Below are 26,795 nucleotides of genomic sequence, written 5' to 3'. Positions count from 1 at the left end.
GTAGCCAAGGAAAACAATCCAAATTAGAATGTTTATGTCTGCGCAAGCAAAAACTAATTTAAACTTTTTACTGTAATTGTCAATTTCAGAATCAGAATCAGAATCAGAATAGTTTTATTGCCATTGTTTGAGAACGGGTTCACAAACTAGGAATTTTTCTTGGTGCAAACGTGCGACATAAAAACATATAACACATATTTGGTAATAAAAAGATCTGTAACTGAGCTATCAGATATACTTAGAAGGAATTCAAGGAATTCAAGGAGCTGCTGTTAGGAGTTATTGTTCATGTGCCTGATGGCCGAGGGGAAAAAACTGTTCAGGTGGCGGGAGGTGTGGGTCTGGATGGAGCGTAGTCTCCTGCCTGAGGGGAGAGGGGAGAATAGCGTGTGTCCAGGGTGAGAAGAGTCAGCTGTGATCCGACCCACACGCCTCCTGGTCCTGGAGGAGAACAAGTCCTGGAGGGATGGGAGCTTGCAGCCAATCACCTTCTCAGCAGCACGTACGATGCCCTGCAGTCTATTCTTATCCTGGACTGTGGCGCCGGGGAACCACACTGTGATGGAGGAGGTCAGGATGGACTCTATGATGGCTGAGTAAAACTGCACCAGCATCTCGGTCGGCACCTTAAGTTTCCTCAGCTGCCGCAGGAAGTACATCCTCTGCTGGGCCTTCTTGATGAGGGAGCTGATGGTCAGCTCCCACTTGAGGTCCTGGGTGATGATGGTGCCCAAGAAACGGAAGGAGTCCACAATGGGGACGGGGGTGGGAGAGTCAATCAGGGTGAGGGGGGATGGTGGGGCTGTGACTTTCCTGAAGTCCATGATCATCTCCACTGTTTTCTGGGCGTTCAGCTCCAGGTTGTTGAGGCTGCACCAGGACGTCAGCCGGCCCACCTCTCTCCTGTAGGCGGACTCATCGCCATTCGAGATGAGCCTGATGAGGGTGGTGTCATCCGCAAACTTGAGCAGTTTTACGGATTGGTGACTGGAGGTGCAGCAGTTTGTATACAGGGAGAAGAGCCAGGGGGAGAGTACACAGCCCTGAGGAGTACCAGTGTTTGTGGTTCGACTGTCCGAGACAATCTTCCCCAGCCGTACGTGCTGTCTTCGGTCTGTCAGGAAGTCATTAATCCAACTGCAGAGAGAGTCGGGCACGCTGAGCTGGTAGAGCTTGTCTCGTAGCAGTCCAGGGAGGATGGTGTTGAAGGCAGAGCTGAAGTCCACAAACAGGATCCTAGCGTAGGTTCCTGGGGACTCCAGATGCTCCAGGATGAAGTGGAGGGCCAGGTTCACTGCATCATCCACAGACCTGTTGGCTCTGTAGGCGAACTGCAGTGGGTCCAGGAGGGGGGCGGTGATGTCCTTGAGGTGGGGCAGGACCAAGCGCTCAAAGGACTTCATGACCACAGACGTCAGCGTGACCGGCCTGTAGTCATTTAGTCCTGTGATCCGTGCTTTCTTGGGGACAGGGACAATGGTAGAGGTCTTAAAGAAGGACGGCATGCGGCATAGCTCCAGAGAGGTGTTAAAAATGTCAGTGAAGACAGGACCCAGCTGGTCCGCACAGTGTCTGAGAGTGGATGGGGAGACCCCATCCGGCCCGGGGGCCTTCCGCGTATTCAGCTTCAAGAACTGCCGGCGTACATCCTCTTCTTTGATGGAGAGGGTCTTTACAGTCTTATGATGTTTTTGGAGTCCTGTGATGTCATTGGAGTCCTTTAACTCATTTAATGAAGTGCTGGCATTGGTGGGGAGGGTGATGGTGGGGGGAGCATGGCTTTGATGAGCTGAAGGCCGTTCATGACGACAGTAATGTGTGTTGAGGCCCTGAGCGAGAGTCCGGTCATTTAGGGCCTGGGGGGTTTTGGGCTTATAGTTCGTAAGGGCCCTTAGACCTCTCCAAACTGCCACAGAATCATTGGAGCGGAACTGTTCCTGTAGACGGTTAGAGTACACAGATTTAGCTTTCTCCACTTCCCTGGTGAAGTGGTACTTCGCTTCTCTGTATGTACTTCGGTCCCCGCTTCTCCACGCAGCCTCCTTTTTGCGCAGCTGTCGGAGCTTGGGTGTGAACCATGGCTTGTCGTTGTTATAACAAACCCTGGTGCGCGTTGGAATGATGCGCGCCTCATTGAACTGTATGTATGAGGTCACAGTGTCCGTATACTCGTCCAGATTGTTCGTGGCCGCTCCAATTGCCTCCCAGTCTGTCGTTTCCCAACAAGCACGCAACTCGTCCACAGACTCGGCGGTGAAACACTTAATGTTCCTCATAACAGGTTTAGCCAATTTCAGTCTCTGTCTGTATGAAGGGATTAAGTGCACCATCACGTGATCTGATAGTCCAAGAGCAGCGCGCGGGACTGCATGAAAAGCCTTGCTCAATGTAGTGTAGCAGTGATCCAGCGTGTTCTCCTCTCTGGTCGGGCATTTGATAAACTGTCTATACTTTGGTAATTCCTGGCTCAAATTTCCCTTGTTAAAGTCACCAAGCACGATAACAAGAGAGTCAGGAAAAGACTGTTCCACATGTAAGATCTGTCCTGCGAGCGGGCGCTGAGCGTCACGCACGTCCGCGCTTGGCGGGATGTAAACAGCCACGAGAATGAATGAAACAATCTCACGCGGTGAGTAAAAGGGCTTACAGTGGATGAAGATATATTCCAGAGAAGAAGAACAGTGTCTAAAAATCACAGTCACGTCTGTACACCAGCTATTGTTGATAAAGAAGCAGAGTCCACCGCCTCTTTTTTTGCCAGAGAGCGCCGCGTCTCGGTCCGCGCGGAGGAGATGAAAGCCCTCCAGTTGAAGCGTGCTGTCCGGGACACTTGCGCTCAGCCAAGTCTCCGTGAAGCACAACACACAAGATGAGGAGAAGTCCTTGTTCCTTCTCATCAGCAACGCTAGCTCATTCATCTTGTTGGCAAGTGAGCGGACGTTGGAGAGGAAGATGCCTGGTAGAGGCGTGCGTAATCCCCGTCCGGGAAGACGGACAAGTGCGCCCGCTCTCTTTCCTCGTCAACACATGCACATATGGCACTTAGCCAGTGATGCGTTTACATCCACACAAAAAGTCGGACAACTCCAACACCACACATAAAGTGTCATTCCAGGTCGTTACACTATGATTTACCAATCAAATGTGTGCTTATTCTTGTGTCATTTATTAGGAATCTTAATGTATAAATATTAATCATAAAATGCTGTTAGTATATTAAATAAATACTAATAAAAATATATTTTTTACAAACAGGAAGTTGCAGGAATGTACACATGATCCCCTGCTTACATCTCATTGTGCAACTTGTGAATGTTTTAATGGGAACTAAATGCAATGTCTGAAAGGGGTACAAATTATTTCCAAAGCAGGACCTCCACCCAGACAAACAATACAAGTACACAGTACATGAAAAACAATATTTTTTGTTATTGTCATTGTAAGTGGGCCTAAACACTTATATTAGAAATGGAAATGACTGCTGTCATTTGATTATAATAATAAGAGAATGTTGTCTGTCTATCTGTGTTGGCCCTGCGATGAGGTGGGGACTTGTCCAGGGTGTAACCCGCCTTCCGCCCGAATGCAGCGACCCCGAAAGGGACAAGCGGTAGAAAATGGATGGATGGATGGAGATTGAACTTGTTATTTAGTCAGGTTTGGGACAGGTGTGCTGCTGGTGTAGCCACAGTGTGCATGTCTGATGTTGCTCACATGGGCTCCACTGAATGCTCAGGGAGTTTTTGCGTTTGCTAACACACATGAAAAATTAGAGGGAACATTGCTCCAGCACCCCCCGTGACCCCAAAAAGGGACAAACTGTAGAAAATGGATGGATGGATTTCTTGGTCTCAGTTATTAACATTATTTATTTAGCAAGGTTCTGTTGATGATAAAACACTGTAGTAAACACGTTACAACAACACAATGTACACATCAATTCCATGTGAAAGATTCCTCATGGAAACTGCTTATATGTATGTAAATATTTTTTTTAAAGTATATATGTCAAACAGGTTTTATAGTTTAAGTTCAGACATTGACTAAGTGGTCACTGCAAACTCGAAGTGCTGTTGGGTCAACTGCAGCGACAGGCTCAACACAGCAGCCACCTTTTTTGTTTTTTTAAACAACCTGTTTACTTTTATGATGAACCATCTTAGTAACACCGTAATACATTTTACATGCATGAACAGTGCATGTACGCTGTCCTTTCAATTGACGTCTTGCTAGGAATATGCTTGTTTACCAACCATGTACTTGTGTCCGAGGTGACAACAACCGGACGTCACGTGCAACCCAGCATTAGACAAATGTTGGGAATGAGACATGTTTCGGCTGTTCGACTATTTAAGTTTTACGCCGTGGTAAAAATATGTAATGTATATTTTTTATATATCTTATGGATTGATGATTTAGCAGTAATAAACCCAGGTAATTGTATTCATTGGTTTTTTCAGCGCGAGACCAGAAATAGCGAATATAGCACATCGGAATAATACAATTCTGATGTCTCACTGGCGGTGTAACGCTCAGCATTTCGAAATGACACACAATTCATGACAAAACATAACGAGTTTCAAAAAAGTGTTGTAGATGCAGTAATAGACAAGTGAACTTACAGTACTTAGCGGCACTCCACGGTCTGGATGAGCCGCCATTATTGTATAGGCGGAAGTGACGTCGTCAACCTGTTTATATGACGTATATATTTTTGTATTCAGCAGTTCAGGTCCATGTTTTAACTAATTTCAGCAAAAATATCTAAAATAATCATATTTTGCCGTGAGATATAAGTAATAGGAAATATAAATTGAAGTTAAATACTAATCGTAAGTCTACTTGTTTTGTTTTGGAAATGTGCGTCACCTCCGGTTTGCGTTACTGTCATAGTACGAATGTTCGCGGCATAGATGATAAAAAAGTAAATACAAACAAAGCTTGTAAACGAAACCTTTCAACTAAGGCGAGGGGGAAACAACGAAACCACTTTATTTAACCTTCATGTTAATCAAAACCTTTGACATGAAGAATAATTGAAAGAAAACGTAAACATTCCAAACTGGTAGGGGGTAAGCAGGGACTAGTATATTTTTTAACACACTTCCCTTAACATCCAACTGGCATGTAAACAACAACAATAAACTAAGCTTGACTGTGAGGTCCATTGAGTTTTAGACAATAACAATCAAGAAAAGATTCCTTAAGACAAACAGTCATAACATTCTTGTGGTCAATCATTAGAACACGAAATGTTGAAGAAAACTGCTGGATTTGCTCATTTGCATTCAAGAACACATAAATTGAATATTTAAAAAAATGTATGCATTTTAACACTTGTTTACCTTTCGAGTGTGATTTGCCAAAAATACTAATATGCAAATTGCACTTTTTACATACAGTTATTTGGACATGATTAATGCACATCCCCATATTCAACGCACTTTGCACATACACGTATAAATTGAGGTGCAGATCAGTTTAAAGAAAATACACAGCATCAAATGGTTAACAACAAAGCGGTTGTGCCAATTTTTTAAATTCCATTCATTTCCTTGATTCTAATTCTCCATGGCATCCAGGAACTCTTCCTCAATGATGTGCTCCAGCCTCTTTAACACGCCGTCCGCACCACCTGCAGGGTAGTCTGCTACCTGGACTTGGGGCAGTGGGTGGCTGTGGGAGGAGGATGGAGCCTGGAAAAAACAGCACAGGGTGCAAAGAAAAGGCAGCAACTGGGTGATGGAGGACAAGGAGCCCTGGGTGAGAAGGGGGAAATCCAGGTTCTCCGTAGTGGATTCCTCACTAAGCCCGTTTAAAGCCTGCAAAACAAATTTACAGATGGCAAGTCCCCATGTAAATTGAAATAAATAAATGGGATATTCGTCATCTCTTCTTACCCCATAACGTTGTTGTATTCCTTCTAGTATCTGGACAACATGGGGCTTGCATTCCTGTTGTCCTTCTATCAGTGTACTCTCTGGACCGCTGTAGTGACGCACATCCACCTCAGGGACAAATGCCCAGCGATACCTGTAAATGGAATCAGAAATAGACCATATCTAAGAATATAATCCACATCCATAAGCGATGTACAGCATTTTTACCCCTCACTATTTTTATTACACAATATATTTTCATGGGACAATACAATAACAATTAAACTTGACTATACTTGAGAGTAATACGTCTAAAGCTTGACAACTACAAAAGGACTGAACACAGCCATTATTGTCAAAAAAGTGATTTATGATCTGGGGCTGCATGAGTGGTGCCGGCACTGATAAACTGTGGTTCTTTCAGGGGTAACAGGTGTGTCTAACTAGTTTTTGTTAGGGTCTACATCACATCTATTGCTGGCTTCAGAAAGCCACATGTAACTGACTATATATAAATATAAATGTACAGTACAATAGCCTAGTTACACAATTTGAATAGGAAACTTTTATGGATTACTATAATTTTTACTAACCGATTAATGGATTACTTGCTTTGCTTGTTCCAGGATCAGATAATATTAAAGTGAACATCATATGCAATCAGATGCACGCATTCAGTCAGAAAGTTTTTTATTATTTCCAACCTTTTTTCCAGGCCATATAAATCACATTGCGGGCCACATAAAATTATGCAGCATGTCACAAAAAATGATACGGCGGATCACATTAAATAATGCGGCGAGCCTAATAAAATAATGTGGCGGACCACATTAAATAATGCAGCAGGGCCACATAAAATGACGTGGCGGGCCACCTTACATGATGCGGTGGACCACCTAAAATAATGCGTCAGGAAATGACGTGGCGGGCCACTTAAATGATGCGACGGACCACAATAAATGACGCGACAGGACCACAAAAAATGATGTGGAAGGTCACATAAAATGATGTGGCGGGCCACATAAAATGATGTGGAGGACCACATAAAATAATGCGGCAGGAAAATACTTAGCGGGCTAATATAAATGATGCAGCGGACCACATTATGGGGACGGCGTGGCGCGGTTGGGAGAGTGGCCGTGCCAGCAACCTGAGGGTTCCTGATTCAATGCCCACCTTCTACCAACCTTGTCACGTCCGTTGTGTCCTTGAGCAAGACACTTCACCCTTGCTCCTGATGGGTCGTGGTTAGGGCCTTGCATGGCAGCTCCCACCATCAGTGTGTGAATGTGTGTGTGAATGGGTGAATGTGGAAATAGTGTCAAAGCGTTTTGAGTACCTCGAAGGTAGAAAAGCTCTTTACAAGTATAACCCATTTACCATTAAGTAATGTGGCTGGACCACATAAAATGTCGTGGCGGACCACATAAAATAATGCGACAGGACCACATAAAATAATACAGCGGTACCACATAAAATAATGCGACAGGACCACATAAAATAATACAGCGGTACCACATAAAATAATGCGACAGGACCACATAAAATAATACAGCGGTACCACATAAAATAATGTGGCGGGACCACATTAAATAAAGCGGCGGGACCACATAACATAAAGTGGAGGGACCACATAAAAAAAAGCGGCGGGACCACATAAAATAATGTGGCGGGAAATTACGTAGCGGGCCAATATAAATGATGCGGCGGACCACATGGAATGATTCAGTGGACCACATAAAATGACGTGGCGGAGCACATAAAATAATGCGACAGGACCACATGAAATAATACAGCGGCACCACATAAATTAAAGCGGAGGGACCACATCAAATAATGTGGAAAGACCACAGCAGCTATGCAGGCTGTATACGGATTACTCTATGTTATTTGTAGTATAGCAGGGATACTCAACTAAATTGTCTTGGGGGCCACATTTCCAGAAAGCTAAGGAAGTCTGGGGATCCGGACTTTTCCCTTCACTATTAGTCTTATTTTGTATATGCCGGAGAACCAGCGTCCTCTACAGTAGACATTTGATTTTGGTCTATTTATTTTTGTTAGAGTTACAGGAGTGCTCTACTGTTTTAAGGACCTTCTGCAAAAATATTTAAGTCCCTCACAAGTTTTTTTTAACTAAACTCGCTGGTCACCAGTTGAATAGCCCATATAGCGATGTAACATTGTTAACATTTTATATGCTTTTGAAATTTTCTTTTAGTGAGACAATATTTTCAGTATACTAGATGGAATTTTTACCTGACCTGTTTCGACTCTCAGCTGCAGTCTTCTTCAGAAGGGTCACCTGACCACTTTGACGTGTTGCCTATCAGCTGTTCTAAAAAGGCGTGGTCAACCAGGCAGACCTGTCAAGTTTACCAGGTTTAAGGTCTCTTGTTTTCATGTTATCATTTAAGCTAGCAAGCCGGTGCTACTACTGTATATAAATATACAGTTAATGAATGTTGCGACCAAATTTCCTGGTGGTTGCTGAGAGCTGGAGATGGGTTTCGAGTAGAGATGTCCGATAATGGCTTTTTTGCCGATATCCGATATTGTCCAACTCTTAATTACCGATTCTGATATCAACCGATACCGATATATACAGTCGTGGAACTAACACATTATTATGCCTAATTTTGTTGTGATGCCCCGCTGGATGCATTAAACAATGTAACAAGGTTTTCCAAAATAAATCAACTCAAGTTATGGAAAAAAATGCCAACATGGCACTGCCATATTTATTATTGAAGTCACAAAGTGCATAATTTTTTTTAACATGCCTCAAAACAGCAGCTTGGAATTTGGGACAAGCTCTCCCTGAGAGAGCATGAGGAGGTTGAGGTGGGCTGGGTTGGGGGCGGGGTTGAGGTGGTGGTGGGGGGGGGGGTGTTAGCGGGGGCTGTATATTGTAGCGTCCCGGAAGAGTTAGTGCTGCAAGGGGTTCTGGGTATTTGTTCTGTTGTGTTTATGTTGTGTTACGGTGCGGATGTTCTCCCGAAATGTGTTTGTCATTCTTGTTTGGTGTGGGTTCACAGTGTGGCGCATATTTGTAACAGTGTTAAAGTTGTTTATACGGTCACCCTCAGTGTGACCTGTATGGCTGTTGACCAAGTATGCATTGCATTCACTTGTGTGTGTGAAAAGCTGTAGATATTATGTGACTGGGCCGGCACGCAAAGGCAGTGCCTTTAAGGCACGCCCCAATATTGTTGGCTGGGTGGAAATCGGGAGAAATTCGGGAGAATGGTTGCCCCAGGAGATTTTCGGGAGGGGCACTGAAATTCGGGAGTCTCCCGGGAAAATCGGGAGGGTTGGCAAGTATGACTGGGAGACGCAACTGCTCTGTACTTCTCCCTACATCCGTGTACCACTCCGTACAGCGGCGTTTTAAAAAGTCATAAATTTTACTTTTTGAAACCAATACCGATAATTTCCGATATTCCATTTCGAAGCATTTATCGGCCGATAATATCAGCAGTCCGATATTATCGGACATCTCTAGTTTTAATACAAACTGGTGATACCGTCAGGAGTTTTACCGCGGTTATCATTATTACCGTCTATTGTTACATCTCTAAACCCAAATGATGAAAAAGAGAGGACCTAAAATGGAACCTTGAAGAACACCACTAGTATAACTAAATAAGTTGAACAAAAGACTCCTGGCTCTATCTGAGCTCTATCTTTAACCCCATTACGGGGGAAAAAAAATGCAGGACCTAAAGTGGGAGCTTTGACAAACGCCGCCCTTCGTTGTCTAAATCACAAGTTTGGACCTCTGTTTTTTACGTTTGCTGGCAAGGTTAACATTTTTATTGCAGGGATCTGCCAATGTGTTTACAGCGGACCAAGTTCCTCTATACAACAGGAGCAATCGAGTGTTTTTAGGAAGTTACTGCAAAAAATGTTTGAACTGAACTCAGGGGGGCGGTATGTTGTCATTACCTCCAGAAATGGTGAAATGTGAGACGGCTAACTCTCTTTTGTGAGAATAATGACATTATTTTTGCCCAAATGTGTGACTGCTTACATCTGAAAGAGTGGTATCCTCTCTGGGGGAAAAGCCAAGGAGGTGTCCAGAAACTTGCAAGCTGACAGGTACAAATCCAACTCTGCCTGAGAGAAATTAACTGGAGTGTTTCTGTCAAGGGCTCCACGTACAACTTTAGCCAGCCTAGGAGCACACAAACAGAGAGAAGTATGAGTGTCACGTTGTCAGGAAATTCACGGGGGAGGGAAAAAATGTTGCGCTCACTTAGAGACATCTTTATCTTCCAGCAGAGCTTTCTCGAGACGCGCAAATATGCGAATCTAAAAAAAAAACACAATTTCCGATTAGACAAAGAGTGTGTTTGGCAAAACCATATACATCTTGCAAGCTTTTACCAGCTCTGTGACCATGATCGGCCAAAGAGATGTCAAGTGCTGAGATGAAATTCGCAGCAGGAGAACACGGAACATCAGGAACATCTGAGCAGACACAGCAGGGCTAGGATTCATCCGTAAAGCTTCCGTGAGACGCTCTGGTGGGACGGAGAAATCACCTTTTTTTTTTACCAATACACGTATCACTCCTAAGTGTGTGCAAAAGACAATGTCCCACCTTGGATGAGGGGAAGATAAAGATGATATTGGTCCAGTTCTCCACTGAACATCGCAAACGCCTGGCGCTTCAGGAGCATAGGTTTCTGGTCCATGTTGGAAAAAAGTTTCAAGGAGCTGCTCTGCATGCCTACAACAGTCAAGTGGGACATTCATACAATTGTCATTTTATTCTAGCAACCACGTCCTGGGAAGTTGTTGTACTCACTCATGAGGTCTTTAAACATGGTCTTTTCATGAGTCAGCAGGTGGTCAATTATGGATTTCCAACTAAAAAGAGAGCACATGGCAAGATGGAGTACCATCAATTAATTAGCCACAGACTGCATATCAATATAGTTGTTCCTTGCCAAATCACGCTTTAAAAGCATAGTCTACTTATTTTTGGCCTAGATTAAACATGTCTAAGCATAAAACTGGATAAAATATCAACACTACAGTGCTACAGGCCACTAGATGAGACCATGGCTCCTCGTATGTTCTGTTTTGTTTACAATATTGGATTAAACAAGTGTGAAGGTAACTATGTGGGTGTTATTTCATCCTGGCCTTTCTTCTTTTTTGTTAATGTTACTGTTACTTGAATGTACATGTACTCCACCCTGTCTAGGGGCTACAGACAAAAATTAGTCTTGGTTGATGAGGTTTACATATTATGTTTTTTAGTATGTGCTTCTTTAAATAAAAAAGAAATAAACACATTTATAAAAATATATTTGGGTTTTTTTCAGTTGCAGTGTGTATTTTTCCAAATAGCCCATGAAGAATCACAACAGATTATGTTGTACAGATAGATCCATGTACTATTTCAACCAGCCCTTATGAATGACTACGAAGATGCAGGGGCGCCCTCCACGCTGTCTGTAGGTCCCCGCAATCCCGTTCTGCTTCAATAAGCGCATGTAAAACCTCAATTAATGAAACACATCCATAGCTCCTTCCTCAGTCACTGAAAAGAATATAATGGCAAATAATGTCCGACATTCTAATTGTCACACAAGGCACGCTGGTGTTAGTGCTGGGCCTTTAAGCAGTAGTAGTAGGAAATGTTTCAGGAAGACAAGCAAATTAATGTTTTAATTATGTTAAATCAAAATATAAATTATTGAACAATTTATTTGCAATTAATTTGTTTTAGTACAAAACATGCATCAAATTCAATTCAAGTTTGATTAAATATGGATAAAATTCATCTTTTGTCATACCACCAGGTTTTAACCGATTTGTTATGGATGGTCGCATGGGACAATATAAATAAATACATCTTCATATTACTCAAATGTGTCATTTAGTATTTAAGTATTTATAATTGGAATTAAATACAAAACCCAAAACCAGTGAAGTTGGCACGTTGTGTAAATCGTAAATAAAAACAGAATACAATGATTTGCAAATCATTTTCAACTTATATTCAATTGAGGAGACTGCAAAGACAAGATATTTAATGTTTGAACTGAGAAACTTAATTTTTTTTTTGCAAATAATCATTAACTTAGAATTTAATGGCAGCAACACATTGCAAAAAGTTGGCACAGGGCATTTTTACCACTGTGTTACATGGCCTTTCCTTTTAACAACACTCAGTAAACGTTTGGGAACTGAGGAGACCAATTTTTGAAGTTTTTCAGGTGGAATTATTTTCCATTCTTGCTTGATTTACAGCTTAAATTGTTCAACAGTCCAGGGTCTCCGTTATCGTATTTTACGCTTCATATTGCGCCATACATTTTCAATGGGAGACAGGTCTGGACTACAGGCAGGCCAGTCTAGTACCCGCACTCTTTTATTATGAAGCCACGCTGTGGTAACACGTGCAGAATCTGGCTTGGCATTGTCTTGCTGAATTAAGCAGGGGCGTCCATGAAAAAGACATTGCTTGGATGGCAACATATGTTGCTCCAAAAGCTGTATGTACCTTTCAGCATTAATGGTGCCTTCACAGATGTGTAAGTTACCCATGCCTTGAGCACTAATACACTCCCATACCATCACAGATGCTGGCTTTTGAACTTTGCGCCTATAAAATTCTGGATGGTTCTTTTCCTCTTTTCAAAAAACTATTTAAAATGTTGACTCGTCAGACCACAGAACACTTTTCCACTTTGCATCAGTCCATCTTAGATGATTTCGGGACCAGCGAAGCCGGCGGCGTTTCTGCGTGTTGTTGATGAATGGCTTTCGCTTTGCATAGTAGAGTTTTAACTTGCACTTACAGATGTAATGACAAACTGTAGTTGCTGACAGTGGTTTTCCGAAGTGTTCCTCAGCCCATGTGGTGATATCCTTTACACACTGATGTCGGATTTTGATGCAGTACCACCTGAGGGATCGAAGGTCACGGGCATTCAATGTTGGTTTTCGGCCTTGCCGTTTACATGCAATGATTTCTGCAGATCAGTGGCGTGCGGTGAGGTTAATGTCTGGTGAGGCACGACTGCATCATCACAGTCAGATTTACAAACATATGAACCTGCAGTGCAGGTGTACCTAATGTTGTGTCCCTGCGGTCGTTCGCGGCTCCTGCAGCGCGAGCATTGTTGTTTTTGCACTTTTTGGCTTCTTGTTAAGAGACTTTTTTTGGGTGGATTCGGTCTTGCACGTGGAGGGTTTGGCTGTGGGCTTTGGTTGGTGTGGCCGCGGCGCTCCCGTCGGGCGGTGCATTCTGCGGTGGAGGTGCTTGGCACCAGGAGGCGGGGTTATGAGACGAGCCTCACACAGTGTGTCTTCGCAGCAGAGTTTTATGATCGCTCAGCACTAAAAATACGGTACACACATACAGTTGTTGACAAAATACACTGTACATTATATACCTCAGCTAACTAAACTATGGAAATGTATAATATAATTCATATAGCAATACGGTCTCACTGCACAGCAGGCCAGCAGTTAGCCGAGTCATTGCGCACAATCCATGTTGAGGCACAAATCAGTGACGTGCCTCAACTGGCTGCTGATCACCGCACCGTCTCTTCTCAGTATTTGAACGGCAAATGTGAAAATAAAAATAAAAATAATCTAAAACTGGTCAAGTTAAATGGAAAATAACTTTAGTATAATCACTGGATACACATAACAATTTAATTATTATTTTTTTCTTTTTACTTTTTTTTTTCTTTCCATGATGGCAGGTGAGGCCGTGCCTCCCCTGCCTCTAGTGACGGCACGCCACTGCTGCAGATTCTCTGAACCTTTTGATGATATTACGGACTGTAGATGGTGAAATCCCTGAATTCCTTGCAATAGCTCATTGAGAAATGTTGTTTTCAAACTGTTTGACATTTTGCTCACGTATTTGTTCACAAAGTGGTGACCCTCGCCCCATCCTTGTTTGTGAATGACTAAGCATTTCCTGGAAGCTGCTTTTATACCCAATCATGGCACCCACCTGTTCCCAATTAGCCTGTTCACCTCTGGGATGTTCTAAATAAGTGTTTTAATGAGCATTCCTCAACTTTCTCAGTCTTTTATGCCACTTGTGCCAGCTTTTTTGAAACATGTTGCAGGCATCAAATTCCAAATGAGCAAATATTTGCAAAAAATAACAAAGTTTACCAGTTCGAACGTTAAATATCTTGTCTTTGCAGTCTATTTAATAGATTATAGGTTGAAAAGGATTTGCAAATCATTGAATTCTGTTTTTATTTACGATTTACACAACGTGCCAACTTCACTGGTTTTGGGTTTTGTTCATACAAGTGTTATTACCTGTAACAATAATTTATTCAATGTAAAATCACATTTAATTATTTCATAAATTCATTAATTAATAATAATATTTCAATTATTTATTCATTGTTTAATTATTTTACAATGTAATTATTTATTTCATGATTTAATTATTTCATGAACCTGTGTGTCAGCAATTATTTCTAGAGTTAATTATTTTATTAATTATGCATTATTATTTAAAGGTGTATTTGTTTATATATTTGTGTCTATTTAACCCTCCATCATTTGTATCCTTGAATGCTTGTTTTAGTAAATAGTCTCTCTCATTATTTTTAACACTTAACTTTCCTGATTCCAGCTTGGACCACTCTGAGCCAGCATGTGAATTATACATCAAACAACATGCGAACCTGGGTGCACAGGAGGCATCCATTGTGAAGAAGAGGGGGTCCACGAAGAGCTCAAATACTTCTTTCCTCCAGGCCCTCTTGGTATACGCATAACCACTCAGGCTGCTCAGTAGCTGGGCACCAGCCTCAAAGCTAGGCATGTTGTAGGCACTACAAAGACAGAGGAGCACTTCATTACAAAGTCAGACCCTTGATGTGTTTGCGTGGCCACAATAGCTACCTGTGATTCTTTAAGTAGGGGAACACATAGTACATGAGACGGGAAATGAGCGGAACTGCTTTCTCCTTCTCGTCACTCCGGTATACCATGTCAAGAAGTGGTGCCAAGATCTACACACAGAAATTGTACATTTGTAATATAGTTTGTAGGAAACCCTGCATGTTTCAGCAGCCATTTCCTTCTCAGGGCACAATACTACATGTACTGAAAAAGGGTCAACACAATACACGTGAGCAAAGCGGTACATCGATCATCTATGAGTGAGATCAGCCGATATCAATACCGATCACATGTATTAATGTTTTAAATTGTATTTATGGTGACTGTTATTGACAATATAACAATATCAACCCACTTCATAAAGTAGTTCCTTATTACAATTCGATAAAAACAATGTCAATAGTACACAGTAACTAAACAAAAGAAACAACTACTGTCTAATAATTATTTAAATCCTTTGGTTTTCAACTTCAGAGTCGTCTTGTGTCCAGGGTGTTATTCCCTGAATTTGTAAATATTAACAAAAACAAAATGATTTTGAGAAAATAAAAATATCAGCTTGGTCACTCTAGTATCTATCATATATCGATACTACTCTTGGTATCGACACCACCGATTTATGGATCAATCCGCCCTCCTCTTATGTGTCGTTTATTCTGGCAGTGACAATGCTGACACACCAACAGTTGTTGTTGTTACGTTATCCTCTCTCTAGACTCTTATTTATCTACTTGTTAATAACTGCTTACTTTATGTTATGACCTGCTTCCTTTTACACCTCTGAAACATGAAGCACTTATTTCTTGGTGTTGTTTCAAACTAGATTAGCGGTGAGCTTAGCTATTAACTTGCCTGCTCCTGGCTTGCGCTCGGTGTGTAACATGTTTAGTCTCGTCCTCCAGTGATACTGGTATGTGATAATAAAAGTTAAAGTACAACTGATAGTCACACACACACTAGGTGTGGTGAAATTACCCTCTGCATTTGACCCATCCCCTTGTTCCACCCCCTGGGAGGTGAGGGGAGCAGTGAGCAGCAGCGGTGGCCGCGCTTGGGAATCATCAATTGGGGGTTAAATCATTTTGTGATTTAACCCCCAATTCCAACCTTTGATAGATAGATAGATAGATAGATAGATAGATAGATAGATAGATAGATAGATAGATAGATAGATAGATAGATAGATAGATAGATAGATAGATAGATAGATAGATAGATAGATAGATAGATAGATAGATAGATAGATAGATAGATAGATAGATGGATAGATAGTACTTTGTTGATTCCTTTAGGAGAGTTCCCTCAGGAAAATTAAAATTCCAGAAGCAGTGTACAGAATTGAGATCGAAAAAAAGTAAATAATGAGGGTATAAAAGAAACAAAATAGAAAATATTACAATAAGAATAAAAACAAAAAATCAACAATAATAAAAATAATTGATGCTAAGTGCCAAGCAGGGAGGCAATGGGTCCCATTTTTATAGTCTTTGGTATGACTAATAATGATACTTAAGATAATAAGAAATGCAGTTTATTTGTCGTAGTCGAGGGTTTATTTTTAGCTTGGGGAAGAGGCTTCACACTGTGTATGGAGGCACACAATTAGCTGTTAGTCGCTAGTCAGCCAGGGGACTAAAAATAAATTCAGTGTCAGTCGGAGGGGATCGGTATTAAAGGGCATTAATCAGCACACGCACTTTTTCACGAAAATCGGCCGATCGATTGGCACATCCCTACTGTAAAGTATTTTCACAGTTAAATTTCTATACTAGTGTACCTTGAGGATACAAATGCTTGTGAAAATGTGAGAGATGTAGTTCGGACTTTTGTGTGGTCAACAAACGCACCTCAGCCAGGAGTACAAGGGCCTGCACGCTGTACGCTGAGGGAGCCGAGGATGAAACCATTGTGCTGGCTTGAGCCACGGACTCTGCCAAGAGGAAGAAAATGAGTTTGTCTGTTTCTCTTTACAAAGCAGTTGAAGGCTGCCCTACGTTGGAATGACGCTATTGTGCAAAATAATACAAGTTCTTTGGTTTGTACAGAGTGACGACTAAATGAAAGAATGTTGGCAAAGGCATTACAACTTGGAGGCATAGTGAAGTCCAAATTCCAGTTTAGTTAAGCAAGTGCAAGACATAAAATCAAACCAATAAAATATGTAACTTTGCTCCAAACCCCAACTAAAAAGTCATATTTTTTCATCAGTGCAGTAACTGTTCATTCGGTTCATTCGCCAACTTTGTTCCACATGTGTTTGCGTTTTAAAACCTGGCAGAAATACGACTCATAAATCACCGAAATGATCGCCGTCCAAATCCGCGTCATCAGGCTCGTCTGCTTCGGGGCAAACCTGCGGCTGGACTTTTACCTCCAGGCTGCGGCTAAGCCAACTGGTCTGCTCGAGAGATGACCCCGCGATTCCGCCCACGGCCTCCAGGATGCGCTGAGTCACCTCCTGACAGCACGCAGACAACGCTGTTATTAAGTCGCTTTATGACTTACAACCCAAAGTAAATGCTGCATTTTCATACCTGCAGGTCTCGGCTATCCTTCTTATTGTCCAGGTTGGGGAGTCGGTTCACAACATCATTTAAGATCCTGCAGGTTACAAATTCAAGTCAGCCAACTGAACAAAACAAAAAGAAGCCATTTTGAATAAAACTCTTTAAAATATGTGAGTTATTATCTGCACAAACCCCAGCAGTAAGAAGTGACCAGGTGGAGCCAGGTTCAGTTGGACAGACTCCCGTAGAAGACTGAGGAGAGGGGCGATGTTTTCCTGCAAGACTTGAGCGCTAACGCTACAAATATAAAAGGTGAGGGATTAGCTTTTATTGCTTTTTCCTTTAGCTTTTTTGTGATGCTACCAAATAAAAGTACTAGCAATTATAAAGCGAAAATGTGTACTGATAACCGTAAACCGTAAATAAAACCTAATGTGTACACAAATCTCTGTCCTGGCTGCTCAGTACGACAAAAAATGGGTTATTACATTACAGGCACCTGCTAATACAGGAAGAAGGACAGAGGACGGGTTTCGGATGCAATATTTTTTTTACTGCTTTATTAAGTGCCAATACACTTTATCATAAGCAATATCGCTTTGTTTACCTCATTCAGCTCTACATTATGCCACAAAAAGGTATAATCCCATTGCGTAATGAAAGGGAACAAGTCTTATTAAATCCAACTCAAATGCACTCCAGAGTCGAACGCGTCATTCAAACTCGAAACCCATCTCCACCTCTCAGCAACCACCAGGAAATTTGGTCGCAACATTCATTAACTGTATAGTTATATACAGTAGTAATATTTGGGGTTTCGGCACCAGCTCCTAGACTAGATCTGACCAATCTAAATCTACGAGCATGAACTGATGAAGCCTACTCGGATGAGAGGCTAAACAACTGCTAAGACAAACCAAACAGTCCAGTTGCGATTGATTGAATGCCCTGAGATGACCTGGATGAACAAGAACATTCATAGACATACAGTAGTACCTCAACTTCTAAAATCAACATTGCCCTTTAAAATTAATTGAATTGGTGCTTGCCCCCCCAAATTGTCCCAATTTTAACATGTAACATGCATTTTAAAAATACAAACAAACTTTTAGATATGAAATATTGTATAAAACAATACAATATAATGTATTACAAACAACTACAGTAGTTTTATGAAGTAATGTAATGATAAGGTACAGCAGTGATATCAAACTGTGGCACGTGGACCACTAGTAGTACACAGGCTCCATCTAGTGGTATTTATTTTCCTATATTCAAAGACAGTGTTACTGTTCAAACTAGGTGTGATGATATAGTGGCCAAAAATATTAAATGTGCTCGTTAAATAAAACCTCTGCCTTGTGTTTAATGAATACTTAGGCTTACTATCCTACTGTGTTTTAATGTTGGTCATTATGGTGGTACTTGGAGAGTCAAAGTTTTTCTGAGGTGGTACTTGGTGAAAAAAGTTTGAAAACCACTGATGTACAGCTATTACCTTGGTGAGTGGATTTCTATGCATTCTCCATCAAACACACCATCAGCAGCGTTTACATATTTTAAAGGATAAATGTCGACTGTTGAGTTATATTATTTTAACACTCTTGGCTGGCGTTAGACTCATTCTGCTTCAGTATGGTGCAGACTAGCAGTAATACGCTCAAATTGCTTCGCCACGTTGGCAACACAATCGGTCATGTTTTTGATGATTTCTTTCTTTAATTTAATGACTTCTAATATTCCACGTCTCCTTCTCAGCACTGTCCTTCACTAACACATCCTCCCATCTCATGGCTGGAAAACAATGTTATGTCGCTCGCTATCTGTAAGCTAATGCCAGCGAGCAAGACCAGATAGTTTCGGCGGAACATTTGCTACACCAAGTAATCGTGGGGATGTTTGTAACTCAAGTTTTTGCTCGCAACTTAAGGCATAACAATAAGTCGAGAGACAACTCTTAAATTGGGGTAGCACTGTAGATATATGTTTTATCATATACAGTCAAGCCCAACATTATTCATACCCCTGGCAAATGTAGACTTAATGTTTTTGTTCCAATGTAAAGAAAAACAGATAAATATTTTTGTCTCTTAAACAATTTGCATTAAAGAAAAAGCTTTCTCCTTGTATAAAAATTAGAGATGTCCGATAATGGCTTTTTTGCCGATATCCGATATTCCAATATTGTCCAACTCTTAATTACCGATATCAACCGATACCGATATATACAGTTGTGGAATTAACACATTATTATGCCTAATTTTGTTGTGATGCACCGCTGGATGCATTAAACAATGTAACAAGGTTTTCCAAAACAAATCTATTCAAGTTATGGAAAAAAATGCCAACATGGCACTGCCATATTTATTATTGAAGTCACAAATTGCATTATTTTTTTTAACATGCCTCAAAACAGCAGCTTGGAATTTGGGACATGCTCTCCCTGAGAGAGCATGAGGAGGTTAAGGTGGGCGGGGTTGAGGTGGGGTGGGTAGGGGGGGTGTATATTGTAGCGTCCCGGAAGAGTTAGTGCTGCAAGGGGTTCTGGGTATTTGTACTGTTGTGTTCATGTTGTGTTATGGTGCGGATGTTCTCCCGAAATGTGTTTGTCATTCTTGTTTGGTGTGGGTTTACAGTGTGGCGCATATTTGTAACAGTATTAAAGTTGTTTATACGGCCACCCTCAGTGTGACCTGTATGGCTGTTGACCAAGTATGCTTTGCATTCACTTGTGTGTGTGAAAAGCCGTAGATATTATGTGATTGGGCCGGCACGCAAAGGCAGAACCTTTAAGGTTTATTGGCGCTCTGTGCTCCTCCCTACGTCCGTGTACCACTCCGTACAGCGGCGTTTTAAAAAGTCATAAATTTTACTTTTTGAAACAGATACCGATAATTTCCGATATTACATTTTAAAGCATTTATCGGCTTTTCTAATAAAAATATCTTAAAACTTGGGGGTTGTGATGAATTTCAGGCTTGACATTATGTATGTCTGTAAAATGATATATAAAATATAATTATAATTACAATTCTTAAAAAATAATTGTAGAAATACTTTGGAAGAACTTGAAGTGCTACTTACCTCTTGATATAAAAATAAGTGAACTGCAACATTGGAATGTCCACCAGAGTTGACTTCTAATTAAGAGGAGACAGAAAGAAGATTTGTGACTCCACAACTTCTGAACATCCAATTAATTGTATCGTACCTGATCTCCTTTAAGCTGATGAGGCTTTTTTACCACCTCTTTGACCAACTGTAGGATGGTGTCTGTGTGCAAGGTGTTCAAAGATTTTACCAGATCCACTATAGTAAGACGAGACTCACTCGCCACAGGTAAAACCTGAAGTACAGACAGTAATGTGTCGTGTTAAAAAGGGGCTCTTAATCATTCAAATTCTGTGTTGTTAAAAATACAGTACTTACATTGTTAGTGTGCCTCCTTTTACTCTTCCGGCTGCTCCACGCTGCTCCAAGTGAAGCCATGAGTGGAACGCCATACTGGCCAGTGAGAGGAACCAGGAACTGTAATATCCGCTGGCGTAGAATCTTTAAAAAGCATACCGCAATTATGAAAGAAATACGCTCTTATCGGTGCATATTTGTACGCAGGCAGTATCTCATCAAAAGTAAACTCCTCACATTTCAGCAAGCATGTTTATTATGCGCTTTAAAGTGTTAGCCAAACTGTTGGTGTGAAAGATGTGTGTTACACTTGCAGTTTTGTTGTTAATAATGTATCTATTTGTGGCTGCCCATCACATATAAATCTGCACCGCCACAAATAGATTTAGTGCTAACTATACGTCCTTGATGGATAACAAATAAGTGGACGCTCTGTAAATGTACCAGTAGCTTGTCTTTAGAACTCTGTACAGTCTATTTCATCTTAGCTCAGCTTCTAAAAAACGTTGCCTACGCACCTGGTCAGCCAGAGAATATGAATACATAGTAAGAGGGATCGGCGTTATCAACTTAGCAAATGTGTTATACAGGTATATACATACATACATACATATATATATATATATATTATCTATATACATACATACATACATATATATATATATATATAAATATATATATATATATATACATATATATATATATATATACATATATATATATATATAGATATATACATATATATATATATAGATATATATATACATATATATATATATACATATATATATATATACATATATATATATATATATATATATATATATGTATATATATATGTATATATATATATATATGTATATATATATGTATATATATATATATATATGTATATATATATATATATAAATATATATATACATATATATATATATGTATATATATATGTATATATATATATATATATATGTATATATATATATATATATAAATATATATATACATATATATATACATATATATATATATACATATATATATATATATACATATATATATACATATATATATACATATATATATACATATATATATACATATATATATATATATATATATATATATATATATATATATATATATATATGTATATATATATATATATATATAAATATATATATACATATATATACATATATATATATATACATATATATATATATATATATACATATATATATATATATATATACATATATATATATATATATATATATATATATATATATATATATACATATATATACATATATATATATATATACATATATATATATATATGTATATATATATATATATATATATATATATATATATATATATATATATATATATATATATATATATATATATATATATATATATATATATATATATATATATATATATATATATATATATATATATATATATATATACACACACACATACACAGGGTGTCCCATAAAATGTGTACTCTTTAGCAGCTGATAAATAACTGTTTTGTTTTTGGGGTTTTTTGCAGATGAAACATATTCAACTCAATGATGGCAGCCAGACTAAATTTGAAGAAAGGAAATAAATTCTAAAATGCTACTGGAAGTATGAAAATGCAGTTGAAATTCAAAGACAATTTCGGAGGGGTTTTCAGAAAGAACCACCAACGCAAGTTAACATCACTCGAATTACAGATACATTTGAAGCTGATGGAACTGTTCAGAACGTCCGCAAGAAGCGTTGCGGAAGACCACAAGCCCCATAAAAGAAGAAAGAGTACTGGAAACGTTTCAGCGAAGTCCAAGAAAGTCTATATGGCAAGTTTGTCGTGAGGTAGGATTTCAAAATCATCTGTCCGTGTTTGTAAATACTTTTGCAATTTGAGATAGGCTCCAGCACCCCCCGCGAACCCGAAAGGGATAAGCGGTAGAAAATGGATGAATGGATGGAATTTGAAAAGTATACAATAATAATAAACAACTAATTTGAAATTATTTAAGTTGTGTATACATTTTTTTAGGACATTCTTATATATAAAATCCATATATATATAGCAAATATATATGGCATATATAGCATATATTGTTCTAATCTTATTGGACACTTTTAGAGACTAACATGAAAACACGTAATGCTCTTCTAAACCAGCAGCGGGTGCTGCCGTGCCATCCAACCCCATCCAAAAGCATTAAAGGCGGCTCTGTTTTGCTTGTGACAGTAACAACACACAAAAATAAGTGGTAGAAGAAATGGAAAATCCACCCTCATTGGTGCATAATTGTACGCATTCTGCATGTTTCTTAAAGGGACAACACTATAGAAATGGAACTTGCATATACTTTAGAGTAGTCAGTGTAATATATAGATTACTAGGCACAGAACACCCAAAACACAGCCATTATAGTCTAAACAGCTAGCAACACAAGTGAATGGTGTTTGGGCTCCCCCTTTTAAGGGGCCAAGTCCTCCCAGGTTATTTTGTTCAAGTGGCTGTCTGAATAAAACTGTGACATACTGAGCCCGAATTTAGACCATTTTCCAAAACAAGGAGGCCAAAAACACATCAAGGAGGCCAAATTTCATTTCTACAGTAGAAAATGTAGTAGTAGATCTAAGATGCTGAAGTGTGAGAAGACATACTGTACGTATTGAACGTAGAAGCAACAACACACCTTGGTGCTTTTAAAGAAGACAGAACAACTGTGCTTGCTACTTTGTGCAGTGTCAGGTGCTCGCTTGTGGAACTCTTCCTTCATAACTATGCCCCATAGCAACGCCATGCTACTGAGCATGTGCGGCAGCGCCTCAATCACAGCGCTACGTGCGTTGCGGACGTCGACGGAGTCGCAGGCTACCATGGACTGTAAATACAGACAGGTGGAGGAATAAAAGTTACATTTATTCAACAAACAGTACTGGAAATATCTTCTTCTTAGTGTGTGGTTCTCACTCTCTTGTTCTCTAGTAGACAGTAGTGTGTGATGGTGGTCATGCCATCTAGAAGGGTAAGCGGGTAGTCCGGTGCAATGTTTTCCCTCCGACCAGTTGCGCTAACAAAGCAAAAACAGAAATCCTTAAAAATGTAATACAAACACTATTAAATACACACACAGTGGAACTCCAAAGCTGCACAATTCCCAGGTAAAACGTTTCTGAAAAACACACGCCTCAAAAGTCAAACAAAAACAAGGTGTTAAATTCCTATGCAAACATGTTTCTGTTTGCCCATTGCGTCTGTCAGGCATCTTCAAACTTTTTAGTTTTATTTCACTTTATTTTTAGTTTTAATACACAGTGGTTAACTTTATATGAGATATAGGAATGTAGAAAACACATTTTTGACACGGTTACTCTTTCTATATGTACACATATAACATAGATTACATCATTTAATTTGTCTATATTTATTTATACATAATGTATACAGTATGTATTTATTATTTTTGTTTAGAATTAGAATGATTTGGAAGTGAAACAGCTGATTATGCTTAACTTTGGAGGAGTAACTATATATATTAAACCTCATTCAAGATTATTTATTAAAACCCAAGACATGTTGGGGAGATTATGTCTCCTAACTGGCCTAGGAATGCCTCAGGATCCCCCTTGAGGAGCCAGACAAAGTGGCTAGGGAGAGGGAAGTCTGAGCTTCTCTGCCTAGGCTGCTACCCCTGCGACCCTACCTCGGATAAGCGGAAGAAGATGGATTGATGGATGATTGGAAGATTATTTATTATTATAAAACATATGGTGAGATGTTCGTTCCTTTACCTTTACTGTATAATGATATTCTCCATATGTGTATGTAAGTGTGTGCACGTAGTATGTGTTTACCTCTGATTTGCCTTTCCTCCGTCATGTTCATAGAGCTTAACCAGTTCATCCAAGTTCCTACAAATCTGATTTATTAGAGGAGCTACAATGATGCCCAATGAGCGCCCCAAGTATGGCAAAGAAGAGCACAGCAGCGACACCCAGTGGGGGTGCATGACGTAGCCGTACTGTGGCTGCAGAGCTCTGGCAGCGGCAGAAACAAACATTCCTTGAGCGGTGATGTTGTGGCTTTGGACATACTGGGCCGCCTTGATGGACTGCTGGAACACGACTGTGGTGTGCCACCCCCGGGTCAGTGCGTTGCTGCCAGTCGGGGATTCCGCAGGCTGACCGGACGTGCCGCCTGATGCTGTCGCAGCCGCAGCCCCGCTGGGCCAAACGTGGTATTCCAAGACTATGAGAGCCTGGAGGAGTTTCAGTAATTCCATCTGCAAGGGATATTGCTCCTGTCCCTCTCCCTTTCCAACATTGACAAGACTCTCCTCTGACAGGCCGCCTTCTTCACCCATCAGCTGCAGAACCTTGGATGTTCCCTTGTCTGTTCCCCTTTGGCTTATATACATGGAGGCTGAGAGTGTAAGAAGAGCATACTGCTGAACTTTACATGCCGCCAGGAGTTTGCGGATGTGTTCCAGGCTTCCCTCCTGCCTTTGTGCCATACAGGTAAGCTGGTTCACCATGCGCGTCAACACTTCCACGCTCTTCACCTGAACCTCCCTGTTTCCCTGCAAATCAAGCGGGCCGAGGCTCAGGTAAGAAGGGTAATGAGAGCAGAGAAATCGCAGGCACAAGTTCATCAGCAGCTCAATGAGAAGAGATGGGGGCACGGAGGAGGAGGACGAAGGGGAAAGCAAAGAGCCGTGGAAGCTCTTGCCATCCTGAGCCTGATGGTGGCGCTGCAGGAGGTTGGATACCAGGTTTAAATGGGAAGCTGAGCTGGTGTCCAGGGACGTGGATGAGAGTGCCTCCACTAGAGGGCACTCGGCGCTGCTCCTCAGCAGGCTGTCAAGCAGTGCCAAGCCTTGGAGCAAATGGCGCCAGCCTCCCGCCCCATGATAAAGAAGCACATGATGGAAGAGTGATTCGATGGCCTCTTTCTTTTCACGCTCCTGCTTTAACAGACGAGATCTGGCCATGGCCTCCAGCTCGAGGTCTTCGTCGTCCTCACTCGACAGCGAATCGGATGCCTGCGTTCGCTCGGACTCCACCCTATGCAGGCCGTTCACCATTCCTGCTTCATCAGTGCCAGAGCCGGAGTTCTCTGTAGATACTTGGGCACCGCTGGTGTCAGCTGATTCAGTGTTCTCGCTCTTGGTGGCCTCTTCTTCCTCTTCCTCTCCATCCTCCTCCTCCGTCTCCTCACTGTCACTCCTGGATAGCACCAAAGCGTCCCCTAGGCTGGGCACCTCTGGACCACTGTCTAATTGGAGCCACAGTGATTCCCGGTCCACAATGTCGTGGACATTCAAGGTGTTGACCTCAATAGCCATGCCATCCACTAATGTCCCAGACGCCTTGGCGGACCACCGGCTTCTGTTGCTTCGAACTTTTAGGTTGCCTTTAAAACCATAAAAAACATTATTACATAACAGAAATCAGATAAAGGCCAATGAACAATAAAATAAAAGGATACTGGAAAGTAAACGAACCAGCAGTGAGATTTTGTTTGATGGTCTGAATGGAGCAGCGCTGAGTAGATGGGTGAAGCAGCAAGAGCAGGATGGGCTCCAGGATCCGGGTCACGTCGTTGAGGGACAGAGCTCGGACTAGCCAGCACTGAGCTGCCGCACTTATTGAGCCGTTTGTGCAGCTAAGACTCTCCACCACAACACACAAAGATCTGTGTGATTTAAATGAAAGGGGAAAAATATAATAAATGTCAGACAACAATTCAGGGGTTGCATATACTTGGTTGGCTTCCTAAAAATTAAATACTTAAGTATATTGAACAAAATAAGGATCGTAGAAGCTCAATTAAACGTCTTACTTAATTACCTGTTAAATCACGCTTAGTCACTGGTCTGCAAAAGCAAATAACTGCCGGGACTCTGAATTAATGTCAGGTCAAAAAAACATTGGCATCAACTGTGGCTGTAGGCATCCTCTTTTTCATATGAAGTCTCATGAATGGTCTACCTCTGCGTGCGCTTTAAACTCATGTGTGTTACACTTGCTGTTTTGTTGTTTATAATATACAGATGTATGGAACAATTTCCCTTGTGGATCA

General features: G+C 40.7%; 2 protein-coding genes across 3 annotated transcripts in view; both read right to left on the bottom strand.

The window, feature by feature from the left end:
* The window catches only part of morc3a (MORC family CW-type zinc finger 3a), a 51,330-nt gene extending 46,635 nt beyond the window's left edge, over positions 1-4,695 (bottom strand). The window contains exon 1 of the mRNA XM_062069085.1: positions 4,623-4,695. Coding sequence (XP_061925069.1) covers positions 4,623-4,661 — 39 coding nt within the window. The 5' untranslated portion in view covers positions 4,662-4,695. The remainder of the gene's footprint in view (positions 1-4,622) is intronic.
* Positions 4,696-4,976: 281 nt separating this feature from the next.
* The window catches only part of dop1b (DOP1 leucine zipper like protein B), a 58,545-nt gene continuing 36,726 nt past the window's right edge, over positions 4,977-26,795 (bottom strand). Inside the window, exons 19-38 of one of the 2 annotated variants that reach the window (XM_062069083.1) lie at positions 26,218-26,408; positions 24,569-26,126; positions 23,685-23,784; positions 23,407-23,595; positions 20,720-20,842; positions 20,502-20,636; positions 20,375-20,430; positions 17,483-17,587; positions 17,318-17,384; positions 17,082-17,241; positions 16,631-16,713; positions 14,784-14,893; positions 14,564-14,713; positions 10,693-10,754; positions 10,486-10,614; positions 10,269-10,405; positions 10,138-10,193; positions 9,913-10,056; positions 5,901-6,033; positions 4,977-5,822 (exon numbers count right to left, since the gene is read on the bottom strand). In XM_062069083.1, coding sequence (XP_061925067.1) covers positions 5,562-5,822; positions 5,901-6,033; positions 9,913-10,056; positions 10,138-10,193; positions 10,269-10,405; positions 10,486-10,614; positions 10,693-10,754; positions 14,564-14,713; positions 14,784-14,893; positions 16,631-16,713; positions 17,082-17,241; positions 17,318-17,384; positions 17,483-17,587; positions 20,375-20,430; positions 20,502-20,636; positions 20,720-20,842; positions 23,407-23,595; positions 23,685-23,784; positions 24,569-26,126; positions 26,218-26,408 — 3,949 coding nt within the window. In that variant the 3' untranslated portion in view covers positions 4,977-5,561. Of the gene's footprint in view, positions 5,823-5,900; positions 6,034-9,912; positions 10,057-10,137; positions 10,194-10,268; positions 10,406-10,485; positions 10,615-10,692; positions 10,755-14,563; positions 14,714-14,783; positions 14,894-16,630; positions 16,714-17,081; positions 17,242-17,317; positions 17,385-17,482; positions 17,588-20,374; positions 20,431-20,501; positions 20,637-20,719; positions 20,843-23,406; positions 23,596-23,684; positions 23,785-24,568; positions 26,127-26,217; positions 26,409-26,795 lie in introns of those variants that run through there. The other variant, XM_062069084.1, reaches the window with a different exon arrangement.

Source organism: Entelurus aequoreus, linkage group LG14, assembly GCF_033978785.1.
Source record: "Entelurus aequoreus isolate RoL-2023_Sb linkage group LG14, RoL_Eaeq_v1.1, whole genome shotgun sequence".
NCBI lineage: Eukaryota > Metazoa > Chordata > Actinopteri > Syngnathiformes > Syngnathidae > Entelurus > Entelurus aequoreus.
This window is presented reverse-complemented; position numbering and strand designations above follow the sequence as displayed.